General features: G+C 63.4%; 1 protein-coding gene across 1 annotated transcript; it reads right to left on the bottom strand.

Annotated features, from left to right (window-relative positions):
* Positions 1-481: 481 nt before the first annotated feature.
* TEX261 (testis expressed 261) lies at positions 482-5,370 on the bottom strand. The gene is made up of 6 exons (XM_084286725.1): positions 5,167-5,370; positions 4,125-4,204; positions 3,710-3,863; positions 1,966-2,033; positions 1,577-1,679; positions 482-1,301 (listed from the first exon to the last, which is right to left on the bottom strand). The coding sequence occupies exons 1-6, from the start codon at positions 5,234-5,236 to the stop codon at positions 1,186-1,188; spliced, it is 591 nt and encodes a 196-aa protein (XP_084142851.1). The 5' UTR covers positions 5,237-5,370; the 3' UTR covers positions 482-1,185.
* Between the last annotated feature and the right edge of the window lie 7,466 nt (positions 5,371-12,836).

Below are 12,836 nucleotides of genomic sequence, written 5' to 3'. Positions count from 1 at the left end.
GCAGGAGCACCCGGAGCTGCAGCGAGGGATTTGGAGCTGGTGGTGCCAGAACTGCACCCAAGGGTGCACCGCGGGGCTGCCGAGCCCGTCCTGGCACCCACGGGGACCCGCAGGCTGCAGCTTTGGGTTAAAAACCACAGCAGGAGCCTGAGAGCACCCCCAGGAGCTTCCCGCAGCACGGGCAGCAAACTGCTCACCCCCTGTCCCATCCCTGCTCCTCGCCCCACACACACCGAGGTCCCCTGGGGACGTCCCCTTCTTCTCCAGAAACAAAACCCAACGAGCAGCGATGTCCTCAGGGGATGTCACATGAAATAGGGGCTGGGGGGGCAGCCCTGCACCCAGCTTCGCAGGTAGTAAGGCAAACAAATTCACCATTTTCTCAGAAACTCCTTAAAAACCATCCCAGAACCACCACCCCCGCGCTCCCGGTGAGCCGCCGCAGGCTGAAGCTGAGCGCCAACAAAGCACAAAAGGGAAAAAAAGGGAAAAAAGGGATTTTTTTTAATGATCATAGGAAGGAACAAAGGGCTCGCACCCCCTTCTCAGCAGGATCATCTACTTGTTTTGGAACTGGCAATCAGGGAGGCCCGGCGGGTTTAGTAGCGCAGGAGACCCCGAGGGGCTCGCCCAGCAGCTTCCAGGCCCCTCGGGGAGTTTTCCAGCAAAACCAGGGCAAAGTGGAGATCTCCAAAGTTAAATCAAACAAAACCAAAGGCTCTCCTTCCTTCCTTCCCTCCTTCCTTCCTTCCTTCCACCCCCTGCTGTCCCGGGGTGCTCCCCGTGCCGCGGTGCCAGCAGGCGGGGGCGCAGGGCTCGTCCAGAGGCTGGTTAATTTTATTTTTATTTTTTTTTTTAATTAATGGCTCTGCGTAAACCTCAGTGAAACGTCAACGTCCTGCTGCTGTGCCAGGGGAGCCAAACCACAGCGCACGGCCTCCAGCCTCGCACCCAGAGCGGGCGACGGTGCCTGGCAGGTCCCTGTGTGGGGCACCGGACCTTCCTCACCCTCCTCCTCCTCGCAGGCAGTCCCAGGACGTCAGCAGAGCCCGGCCAGTGCCGCTGCTGCCCGCAGCCCCCAGGTATCCACACGTTCCCAGCAGGATCCTGGCGTGGGGACCGCGCTGCCCCGCAGCCCTGGGCACATTTTGGGTCCGCCCGGCCCCGGCTGCCCCCCCCCGGGGCTCAGTAAATCTTCTGCCGGCTGGGCAGGATGGCCTCCTTGATGAAGGAGAAGATGAGGAGGATGCCGGAGCGTTTGCCCCTCTTTCCCTTGGTGAAATAGTTGGAGACGACGTCATCTGAGCAGAAAAAGGGAAGAAAAACCCAAATCAGCGATCGCTGGGGCAGGTCCTGGGGTTCGGGGCAGCGCACGAGCGGGGTTTTTTGTGCTTTGCTCCCATCTGGGCAGCCCAGATCCTCTGATTCTGAGGCTGAAACATGAGGGGAAAGCCCCAGCGAGAGCTCCAGAGCACCAGGACTGGAGCAAAACATCCCCCCCCAGCCCCAACCTGCCAAAAAACCAGAGCAGCCTCGCTCTGCTCCTCCCCCCAGGCAGCAGCGCTCCTTTCTGCCCCGGTTTTGGGAGGATTGGACGGCAGGATGTTCTCTCCGGCCGACAGGGAGACGAAAAAAGCAAAGGGGATCAACCAGAGGCAGAAGGTGAAGTAAGCCAGGACCTGCAGGCAGAGCACAGGGCGGTGAGGCAATAAATTCACATTTTCTGTCGGGTTTAAGGAGGTTTAAGGAGAACCCGTGGTGGATCTGGGCCTCCACCCCCCCTGCAGGCGTGAGGACAGAATAATCAGCGTGCCCGAGGCATGCAACGAGGAGCAATTATTCCAAGCAGGAGGTGGTTTGGGTTTAGCTTGTAAAAAAAAAAAAAAAAACAAAACTTAAAAAGCAGTATTTTTTTCTATTTTTCCTAATTTTTAGCGTCGAAAAAAACCAAAATCCACCCCTCACCTCGGAGAACAGGTAGTATTCCTCTGCGAAGTACTGGAAGGCCAGGTAGTGGTTGAGGACGACCAGCACTGCCGAGGGAACGCAGCAGGGTCAGGAGAAAAAGGACAAATCCCTCCCCGTGCCACCCGTCCCCGCACCCACATCCCCCCTGCACCCAGGGGATTTCTGGCTGGGCATGAACCGAGCGAGAAACCTGGGTTTTTCCTGTGTTTTTCCTGTTTTTCCTGTGTTTTTCCTGTGTTTTTCGTGTTTTTCCTGCGTTTTTCCTGCGTTTTTCGTGTTTTTCCTGCGTTTTTCCTGTGTTTTTCCTGCGTTTTTCCTCCGTTTTCCGTGTTTTGTTCCTGCAGTGCCCCCCTGCGTGTCCAGGAGCCGAGCAGGACGGACAGACAGACGGACAGAAGGATGCCCACACAGTTTAAGAGGCTGTGGGGAGGCACACTAATAACTGATAACTCACACTAATAACTGATAACTCACACTAATAACTGATAACTCACGGGCACCGCGGTCTCACGGCGCCCCACGCAGGCACTGGAGGCTGTGCGGGGTCCGAATTTGGGGCAGAAACCCCTGCCCACCCCCTGCACGAGCCCCTGGGCAGGACGGGGACGTCCCAGAGCCACCATCCTGCAGGGATTTGGCCCAGGAGGTTGCAGGCACCGGGGTTGGAACCGAAAAATCCACAGCAACGGGGCTCGGGAGCACGGCAGGAAGCAAAACCCGTACCTAAAAGCAGCAAAGCTCCTTCCTGCCTGCTTTTTTTTGCCCAAATCGTGCTGAATTCCCACCTGTCTGCAACCCCAAATGTTTCTTTCCAAGCTTTTCCCTTCCTAGAGCAGCTCCCCACGGCCACGCGCTCCTGGCGGCCCAGGACAAACAGGCGGGGAGGCCGCAGCCGCCCCCCCGCGCCCCATAAATCGGGATTAGGGTTCAAAGCTCAAAGTCCTGCGGCTTCCCGAACCGCCCCGGCAGCTGGGGTGCAAAACCCGAGCCCTCAGCAACGCCCCGAGGGAGCTCCTGCTGCCCCCTGCCACCCCCTATTGCCCCCCTGCCACCCCCTATTGCCCCACGCCACCCCATATTGCCCCCCTGCCACCCCATATTACCCCCTGCCACCCCATACTGCCCCATGCCACCCCCTATTGCCCCCTGCCACCCCCTATTGCCCCATACTCACCCCCTATTACCCCACGCCACCCCATATTACCCCACGCCACCCCATACTGCCCCCTGCCACCTCCTATTGCCCCACGCAACCCCATACTGCCCCACGCCACCCCATATTACCCCACGCCACCCCATACTGCCCCCTGCCACCTCCTATTGCCCCACGCAACCCCATACTGCCCCACGCCACCCCCTATTGCCCCACGCCACCCCCTATTGCCCCATGCTCACCCCCTATTGCCCCCTGCCACCCCCTATTGCCCCCTGCCACCCAGTATTGCCCCATGCCACCCCCTATTGCCCCCTGCCACCCCCTATTGCCCTGTGCTCACCCCCTATTGCCCTGTGCTCACCCCCTATTGCCCCACGCCACCCCGTATTGCCCCCTGCCACCCCCTATTGCCCCGTGCCACCCCGTACTGCCCTGTGCCACCCCGTACTGCCCCACGCCACCCCCTATTGCCCCGTGCCACCCCCTATTGCCCTGTGCCACCCCCTATTGCCCCACACCACCCCATACTGCCCCCTTCCACCCCGTATTGCCCCCTGCCACCCCGTATTATTGCCCCCTGCTCACCGCAGGACAGGATGAAGTTGGAGGAGGTGAGCACGATGAAGGGGAAGGTCTGCAGCAGGCCGAAGTAGACCAGGTTGGTGAAGAGCCCCACGCCCACCATGAAGCCGGGGAAGCGCTCGAAGAGGTAGAGGCCGACGAGCACGGCCGTGGAGAACTGCAAGGAGAGAGGAGGAGCAGAGGGGGGGTCACAGGAAGGGTCCTGGGGGGGGCACCAAGCAGGGCTGAGCCCCCCCCCAGCTCCTGCATGGAGTAATTGTGGTGTGAGCAGAGGAAAGGCAGCTCCTGAGCTGTTTTTATTTAAATAAAGAGGCAAAAACCCGGCTGTGGGCACCCCTCAGAGGTGGCATCGGTGTCCCCAGCGCCCCGAGGGGGGGGGGACAGGATGGGTGTCCCCCCCTGGCAGCCCCGCACTCACCCAGATCATGTATTTGATGATCCTCCTGGTCACCACCGTGTACTCCTCGATCAGCTCCGCCAGGTAGTAGAGGCCGGCGGCTGCGGGAGGAGCAATGGGGTCAGCCCCCACCCCGTGGGGATGTAGGGGGGGGTCCCTGGGGAAGGAGGGGTGCGAATGGGGGCACCCAGAGGGACCCCAAACCTTGGGGCATCCCTCAGGAGCTCTGGGGTGCCTTGGTGACTGTGGGGGTGCCTGGATTGGGTGGCACCGGGGGGGCTCGGGACCATAGGGACCCCCACCCTGTTGGGACCCCCTACTCCCTGGAGACCCCCCCAGTCCCTGGGACCCCCACTCCCTGAGGACCCCCACCCCATGGGGACACCCATCCCCTGGGACCCCCAAAACCCTAAGGACCCCCACCCCTTGCAGATCCCCAGCCCCTGGGGACCCCCAACCTCTGAGGACCCCTACTCCTCGGGGACCCCCACCCCATGGAGACCCCATGGAGACCCCCTGGGGACCCCCCCAATCTCTGGGGACCCCCCCACTCCCTAAGGACCCCCTGGAAACCCCCACCCCATGAGGTTCCCCCCACCCCCTGCGACACCCCCACCCCTTGGGGACCCCCTTGAGGACCTCCTGGACACCCCTACCCCCTAAGGACCCCCTGGGGACCCCCTGAAGACCCCCACCCCCTGCGGACCCCCACCCCTTAAGGACCCCCTGGGGACCCCCTGAACACCCCCACCCCATGGAGACCCCCTGGGGACCCCCCCAATCCCTGGGGACCCCCCCACTCCCTAAGGACCCCCTGGGGACCCCCACCCCCTAAGGACCCCCTGGGGACCCCCTGGAGACCCCCACCCCCTAAGGACCCTCTGGGGACCCCCGGGGGACCCCAACCCAGCAGCACCCGGGTACAAACAGGGGGACAAAAAAAAAGGGGACACGGGGGACACCCGGAGACCCCCCCCACCGCCCCCAAATCCCCCCCAAACCCCCCCTAGGACCCCCAACCCCCCCCCCAGACCCCCTCCCAGGGCCTCCCCCAGCCCCTCACCGATGGCCAGGGTGACGAAGGCGACCTGCAGCAGCAGGGACAGCCAGCTCAGGGCGTACAGGAACCACATGGCCGGGCCTGAACCGAACCGGGCCTGAAACCGGGCCTAAACCGGGCCTAAACCGGGCCCCAACCGGGCCTGGAACCGGGCCCCAACCGGGCCGGGAGCGGGGCCGGGCCCCGCCGCTGCCCACGCGGCGCCGGAAGCAGCGAAAGGGCCCGGCCCGGCCCGGCCCCCGCCACAGCGCCCCCCTGCAGGCCGGGAGGACCTCGGGCCCGAATTTGGTTTTGGGGTGGGCCCTGGAGGGTTTTTTGGGGGGACCCCAAAGGGCTGAGGGGGTCCCCGGAGCGCAGAGGGAGCCCCCACAAAAAGGGGGTGTGGGATCACGCAAAGCGCAGGGGGCAGCTCCTGAAGATGGGCGGGGAGATAGGGAGGAGGCCCCCGCAGCCGTATGGGGAGCTCTGAACTCATATGGGGGCCCTACACTCATATAGGGACCCCCTGCACTTATTATAGGGACCCCCTACACCCATATAGGGACCCCCCCTCACTCATATAGGGACCCCTACACTCATATAGGGATCCCCTGCACTCATTATAGGGACCCCCTGCACCCATATAAGGACCCCCCCTCACTCATATAGGGACCCCTACACCCATATAGGGACTCCCTATACCCGTATAGGGACCCCTACACTCGCACATGGACCCCAGCACCCCTATAGGGGGCCCCCTTCTCCTCCACAGGAATCCCTACATCCATATAGGGGCCCCCTACACCCATATAGGGACCCCTGAACTCATTATAGGGACCCCCTGCACTCATTATAGGGAACTCCTACACTCATATAAGGCCCCCTTTCATCCATTAAGGGACCCCCTGCACTCATTTCGGGACCCCCTACACCCATATAGGGATCCCTACAATCATATAGGGAATCCCTACACCCATATAGGGACCCCCTACACTCATATAGGGACCCCTACACTCATATACAGACCTCAGCACCCCTATAGGGGCTCCCTTCTCCCCTAAAGGAACCCCTGCACCCATATAGGGACCCCCTACAGTCATTATAGGGACTCCCTACACTCATTATAGAGAACCCCTACACCCATATAGGGACCCCCTGCACTCACACATGGACCCCAGCACCCCTATAGGGGCCCCCTTCTCCTCTACAGGAACCCCTGCACCCATATAGGGACCCCGTACTCTCGTTATAGGGACCCCCTACACCCGTACAGGCATCCCCTACACACATATAGGGACCCCTTGCACTCATATAGGGACTCCCTACACTCATATAGGGGCCCCCTGCACTCATTATAGGGAACCCCTACACTCATTACAGGGACCCCTACACTCATATAGAGACCCCTACACTCATTACAGGGAACTCCTACACCCATATAGCGACCCCCTACGCTAACATAGGGACCCCAGCGCCCCTATAGGGGCCCCCTTCTCCTCTACAGGAATCTCTGCACCCATATAGGGTCCCCCTACACTCGTATAGGGCCCCCTAATCTCATTATAGGGACCCCTACACTCATATAGGGACCCCCTAAACCCCTATAGGGATCCCCTACACCCATATAGAGACCCCTACACTCATATAGGGACCCCTACACCCATATAGGGACCCCCTACACTCATATAGGGACCCCTACACCCATATAGGGACCCCCTACACTCATATAGGGACCCCTATACCCATATAGGGACCCCCTACACTCACACATGGACCCCAGCGCCCCTATAGGGGCCCCCTTTTCCTCTACAGGAACCCCTGCACCCACATAGGGTCCCAGAACCCCTATGGGGACCGCAGGCTGGCCCCACATCGGTGTCTCTGTGTCCCTACAGAAACCCTGCGCCCCTATAGGGACCCCCTGTATCCATACGGGGACCCCCACATCTGCCTCCTCCAAGGGGGGCACCCCAGGGAGAGACCCCAAAGAGGGGACTGTGGGGTTGGGGTGGTCCCACAGCTTGGGGACACAGAGGGGGTCCTCAGCCCTGTCCCACCCCACGTACTGGGTGTCACTGGTTTGCACTGGTTTGCACTGGGCGGTGTGTTGGGATCCTGGCTCCCCCCCTTCCCCTATACTGGGCGCAGGGGATGGGGTCCCACGGTGTCCCCAGCACCACCTCCAGCACCCCAAATTCATCTGGGGTGAGGGGGGGGGGACACCCCGTGACCCTCCGGGGCAGGGTGCTGGGACCCCTTGGGGTGGCCTTGGGGTCCCACTGGGGAGCAGCACCCCAAGGGACAGGGGGACAGGGGACCTGGGGACAGGGGGATATGGGGACACAGGGATATGGGGACAGAGGGATGGAGAGACATGGGGACATGGGGACAGGGAAATATGGGGACAGGGGAATATGGGGACAGGGGGACAGAGGGATATGGGGACACAGGGATGGAGGGACATGGGGACAGGGAAATATGGGGACACGGGGACAGAGGGACATGGGGACAGGGGAATGGAGAGACATGGGGACCTGGGGACAGAGGGACATGGGGATGGGAATATGGGGACACAGGGACATGGGGACAGGGGAATATAGGGACACAGGGACAGAAGGACATGGGGACACAATGATGGAGAGACATGGGGACCTGGGGACAGGGAAATATGGGGACACTGGGACAGGGGGACATGGGGACACAGGGACACAGGAACAGGGGGACACGGGGACAGGGGAATATGGGGACACTGGGACAGGGGGACATGGGGACACAGGAACAGGGGGACACGGGGACAGGGGAATATGGGGACGGAGGGACATGGGGACAGGGGGACACGGGGACACAGAGACATTGGGATGTGGGGACAGGGGAATATGGGGACACAGGGACAGGGGAACATGGGGACAGAGGGACATGGGGACAGGGGAATATGGGGACACAGAGACAGAGGGATATGGGACATGGGGACACAGGGACATGGGGACAGAGGGACATGGGGGCAAGAGGATATGGGGACACAGAGACATGGGGACAGGGGAATATGGGGACGGAGGGACATGGGGACAGGGGGACATGGGGACACAGAGACATTGGGATGTGGGGACAGGGGAATATGGGGACACAGAGACAGGGGAATATGGGGACATGGGGACACAGGGACATGGGGGCACCAGCACAGGGCAGGCAGGAGCGCAGCGGGGTGTGTGAAGGGGTCTGTAGGGGAAACGGCCCCATTGCTGCCCACAGCACGAGGTCACCGCGGGGCTGCAGGAGCACCGAGCCCAAACGCTGTGGGGTGTGGGGTGTGGGGTGTGGGGTGCCCACCCGGCCCGCTGTTATGGGGTCGTGCACCCCGAGCTGTTTGTGCGGGGCCGCCCAAACCCAGATTTGTGCCTCCCGGCTGCGTCTGTGGGGTGACCCCAGCCGGCACCGCGGGGCTGCGCCCGCAATCCCAAAACCTCCCGGTTCTGGTGGGGGTGTTATTGGTGATTTTTTTTTTTTCCCGTGTTTCCACCAAAAACGCACGTGGGGCTGCGGGGCCGCCGCTCCCAGCAAGCAGCGGGGTCAGCGCGTGGGGACAGACGGACAGAGGGACAGAGGGACAGACGGACATCCCGGCGGCCCCGTTCCCTTCCCCATCTCTCCCAGAGATTTGGGATTTTCCCCGTGCCCCCCCGTCCCCCGGTTTGGGGGCGATGCCGCGGGGTGCGCTCCCCCCGGTGCGCAAAGCGCCCGTTTGGGGCCGGACACGGCGAGCACCGGCCCGTGCCGTGCCGATGCAAACTGGGATGAACTGGGAGCTGTGGGAGGGTTTTGGGGGGGCTGGTGCTGACCCCAGAAATGTGACATCGGGGCGCATCGGCACCGCGTGCCACCCGCTGCGCCTCGGGCACCTTGGGCACCCCGGGCACCCCGGGCACCTTGGGCACCCCAAACACCCCAAGCACCCCAAGAATCCCAAACACCCCAAATACCCCAAACACCCCAAGCACTCAATTGGGGCATTCCCCATCCCAGGATGTCGCAGCCACCGGGTGCCGGGTGCTGTCGGCGAGGTGCGGGCGCGCAGCTCTCCGTTCCCACAGTTTCCATCGGCTGCAGGGCTGGGCTGCCTTGTATTTTTTTTTTTTCTCCTCATGTTTTTATTTTTTATTTTTTATTTTTCTCCTTTTTTTATTATTTTTTTTTCTCCTTTTTTTTTTCTTTTTCTCCCTTTTTTCCGGTTCAAGCCAGCAACAAAATGGCTGCGAAGCCTGCCTCGGCGCTCGCTGGGGAGTTGGCTTCCAGCGCTCTCGCTGCCGGGGCAGCCAAGCGCAAAAAATGTGCGAGTTCAGCCGGGGAGGAGGAGGGGGAGGCCCCACCGGCTGCCCCCCCCCCTCACTTTGCCAGCTTTTTATGTGTTTCACAGAGCTTTTTTTTTTTTTTTTTTTTCTGCTTTCCCCCCCCCCCCCCGCCTCCCCGCTCACCACCTGCCGCGGCACTGGGCACCCCTGGCGCAGGGCTTGAGGGGTGTGGGGGGGGAGTTATGGGGCTGGGGGGGGGGCAGCATCCCAAACGCTGCCCCAATTCTGGCTTCCCTGTGTTTTTTTTTTCCCCATGGGGAGGGGGCTGCCACCCCCTTATGTACCTGTGCGCCCCCAGATATTTGGGTTTCTCCTCCCCACCCCTCAGACCCCGTGGACCAGGGCTTGTCACCCCCCTGGACATCCCCCCCAGTGGGGTAGTTTTGCTTCCCACCCCCTCCCCAAGCCCCCTGCGTCCCCATGGAGGGGTTTCTGTGCCCCCCCCATGGCTCCACGCATCCCCACAGCTGGGATTTTGCCCCCCAGCCCCATGCATCCCCAAGGGGTGGGGGAGTTTCTGTGCCCCCCAGCCCCATGCACCCCACAGAAGGGGGTTTCTGTGCCCCCCAGCCCCGTGCATCCCCATGGAGAGGTTTTGGTGCCCCCCCCCAAGTCTTCAAGCATCCCCACAGCTGGGATTTTGCCCCCCAGCCCCGTGCACCCTACAGAGAGGGGTTTCTGTGCCCCCCAGCCCCCTGTGTCCCCATGGAGAGGGGTTTCTGTGCCCCCCAGCCCCGTGCACCCCACGGAGAGCTTTCCGTCCCCTCTCCACGCATCCCCACGGCCGGGATTTTTCCCCCCACAAACCCCGTTCCCCAAAACCCACGCCGTGACGCCACCCCACGCGCGCCCCCCCTGCTCCATCCCTTATGCATCCGTGCCCTGATGCGGGCTGACAGCCCGGCTGCGCCCGGTGCCCGGCGCTATTTTGGTTGACGCTAATTTGCTCTGTGTAGGGCTGGGGTTCAGGCTCCGGTCAGCCTTGCCTGATATTATCTTCCCGTTTGTTCCACTAAAGGTTTTCCTGTCAGCTCCCCTTAGCCTCCGCGTGCTCCCCGAACTGTGAATGCGACGCAGTTTGGGACCGCCACGCGTCAGCCTCGCCGGCCCGCTGGGGGCACCCCGGGGTGGGGGCACCCCCGCCCCGCTCCCCAAAACCGCCCCGTGCCGGGGGTTTCAGCCCCATAAGGAAGGGGGGCACACGGGGATGTGTGGGGGATGTGGGCACCCTTGTGCTGCACCCCCTGCCCCTCTGGGAACCCCCCCAGCATGTCCCTGCGCCCGGCACAGGAGCCCAGCGCGTCCCCAGCATTTTTGGGGTGCTCGCCCACCCCAAAAAATTTTTGGGGTGCTGCACCCACCCAGCACCCACCCAGGGGTCCGGCAGTGCCCCCCACATCCCCGCAGGTGTCCCCAGCCCCCTGGTGTCAGCGTGGCGGTGGTTGGGGACCCTTTGGGGGGAGGCCTGGGGGGGGCTGCGTCAGCGGGGGATTAGCGGCGCTGGATCCTCTTAGCGCCTGCCAGGCGCCTGCCAGGGTTTAGCAGCCCCTGACGCCACCGCAGCCGCTCCAGGGTCCCCAGGGCATGGGGGGGGGGACACGGGGACACGTGGGGACGAGTGGCAGAGCCCAGGCTGACCCCAAAACCACCGGGTGCCGGGGTCCCCAGCTGTAGGGTGGCTCCTCGGGGGTCTGCGGCCACCAGGAGCCTCCGGGGAGCATCCAGAAGCGCCGGGGAGGCCGGGGGCAGCCCAGTGACACCAGTTTGGCTCCAGATCCCCTCCTGGGAGCAGCCCCCGCAGCCCCCCAGCCCCTGCCCACCCCATTAACTCACTTTCCAGCCTGGCCCCCGGCAGCCGGGCGGGCGCCGGCGCTAAATAGGTCAGGGCTGCGGCGCTGCCGCCTGCACCGTGGGCGCCGTGACCCCTGCCCTGCCCGGCCCCCAGCACCCCCCCCCCGTGTGTGTAACCCCCCATCCACACCCCCCTGCGCCCCCCGACACCCACGCGTGCGCCCGTGCCCTTCCTGCAGGTGGGGAAACCGAGGCACAGCCCCGAACCGAACCAAACCCCGTGCATCTGTGGGGTGTAAAGGGGCTGGGGGGGTGTGGAACTGCTGGGGGGGGCAAAGCTCTCGGGGCTGGGAAGGGGTTTTCCTCTCTGGATTTGGGTGAAGGTGGCGGGATTTTAGCCAAATCCTCACCTGGAAGCCGGCTGGAGCTGGGCTGGGGGTGAGCGCACGGCTCGAGGGCGCAGCTGGGGGGGCTTTGGGCAGCAGCGCCCGCCCCAGGCAGAGCAGCTGCATGAGCCTGGCCCCCCCCAAAAAAACCTCCTTGTGCCCCCCCTTACACCTCCCCATGTCCCCTTACACCTCCCCATGCCCCGCTACCTCCCCATGTCCCCTGTCACCTCCCCATGTCCCCAATCTCTCCGTACCCTCCTACCTCCCCATGCCCCCTGCTACCTCCCCATGCCCCCCGTCACCTCCCCATGCCCCCCGTCACCTCCCCGTGCCCCCCGTCACCTCCCCGTGCCCCCCATCACCTCCCCGTGCCCCCCCCTTCCCCACACACCCCCTCCCCGTGCCCTTTCAGCGTTCACCTCCGCGTCCCCTTCACCAACGTCTCGGTGGCAGCCAGGTCTCCAGCACAAATGCCACCGCACCCGCCGGCGGTGCCGTGACCGTGCGGTCACCCCGTGCTCCCAAGGTCCCTCCGTGGGTCCCAAAAAGTTGGGGACCCCCCCCCCGAGGCCCCAAACACCCGCTCGGGGCCGTCGGTGTCACCATCCTGTGTCACCGTCCCGGGGCAGGGGACGCCCAGGCTGGGGGGTGCCGCGCTGAGCCCGAGCTCCTGAACAAAGAGGGGTGGGAATGGGGGGGTGGGGGTGGAAAAAGGTGGGGGGGGGACGGAGGGGTGGGTGCAGGGGGGTGGAGGAAGGGATGGGGGTGGGTGGTGGGTGGATGGGTGGATGGGTGGATGGATGGATGGAAGGATGGGTGGATGGGTGGATGGGTGATAGAGGGGTGGGTGATGGAGAGGTGGGTGCTGGAGGGGTGGGCGATGGAGAAATGGGTGCTGGAGGGGTGGGCGATGAGGGGATGGGTGCTGGAGGGGCAGCAGGACGGAGGGGAGGTGGATGGAAGGAGGGCTGGGGGGGCTGGCCGGGTGCCACAGCGGGAGCGGAGCGGGGAGAGAGAGAGGCCGGGAGGGCAGGGGACGGCTGGGGGAAGGACGGACAGACGGACAGAGGGACGGACAGACGGACAGAGGGACGGACAGACGGACAGGGCCCAGCTTCACCTGTGTGTCCGTGGCTCTGTGGGGTTCCCAGCTCGCTCCAACCTCACC

This window comes from Netta rufina (genome assembly GCF_964035555.1).
Source record: "Netta rufina genome assembly, chromosome: 4".
NCBI classification, from domain to species: domain Eukaryota; kingdom Metazoa; phylum Chordata; class Aves; order Anseriformes; family Anatidae; genus Netta; species Netta rufina.
Note: the sequence above shows the minus strand (reverse complement) of the source record. Positions and strands in the feature narration are given on the sequence as shown.

What these genes read in the sequence shown, in the direction of transcription:
- TEX261 (XM_084286725.1), bottom strand. Translation starts at nt 5,236, where the DNA reads ATGTGGTTCCTGTACGCCCTGAGCTGGCTGTCCCTGCTGCTGCAGGTC. An exon ending in TCATCAAATACATGATCTGG is followed by an intron (nt 3,864 to 4,124) that starts GTGAGTGCGGGG and finishes CTCTCCTTGCAG; the next exon opens with TTCTCCACGGCCGTGCTCGT. An exon ending in CAACTTCATCCTGTCCTGCG is followed by an intron (nt 2,034 to 3,709) that starts GTGAGCAGGGGG and finishes TTCCCTCGGCAG; the next exon opens with TGCTGGTCGTCCTCAACCAC.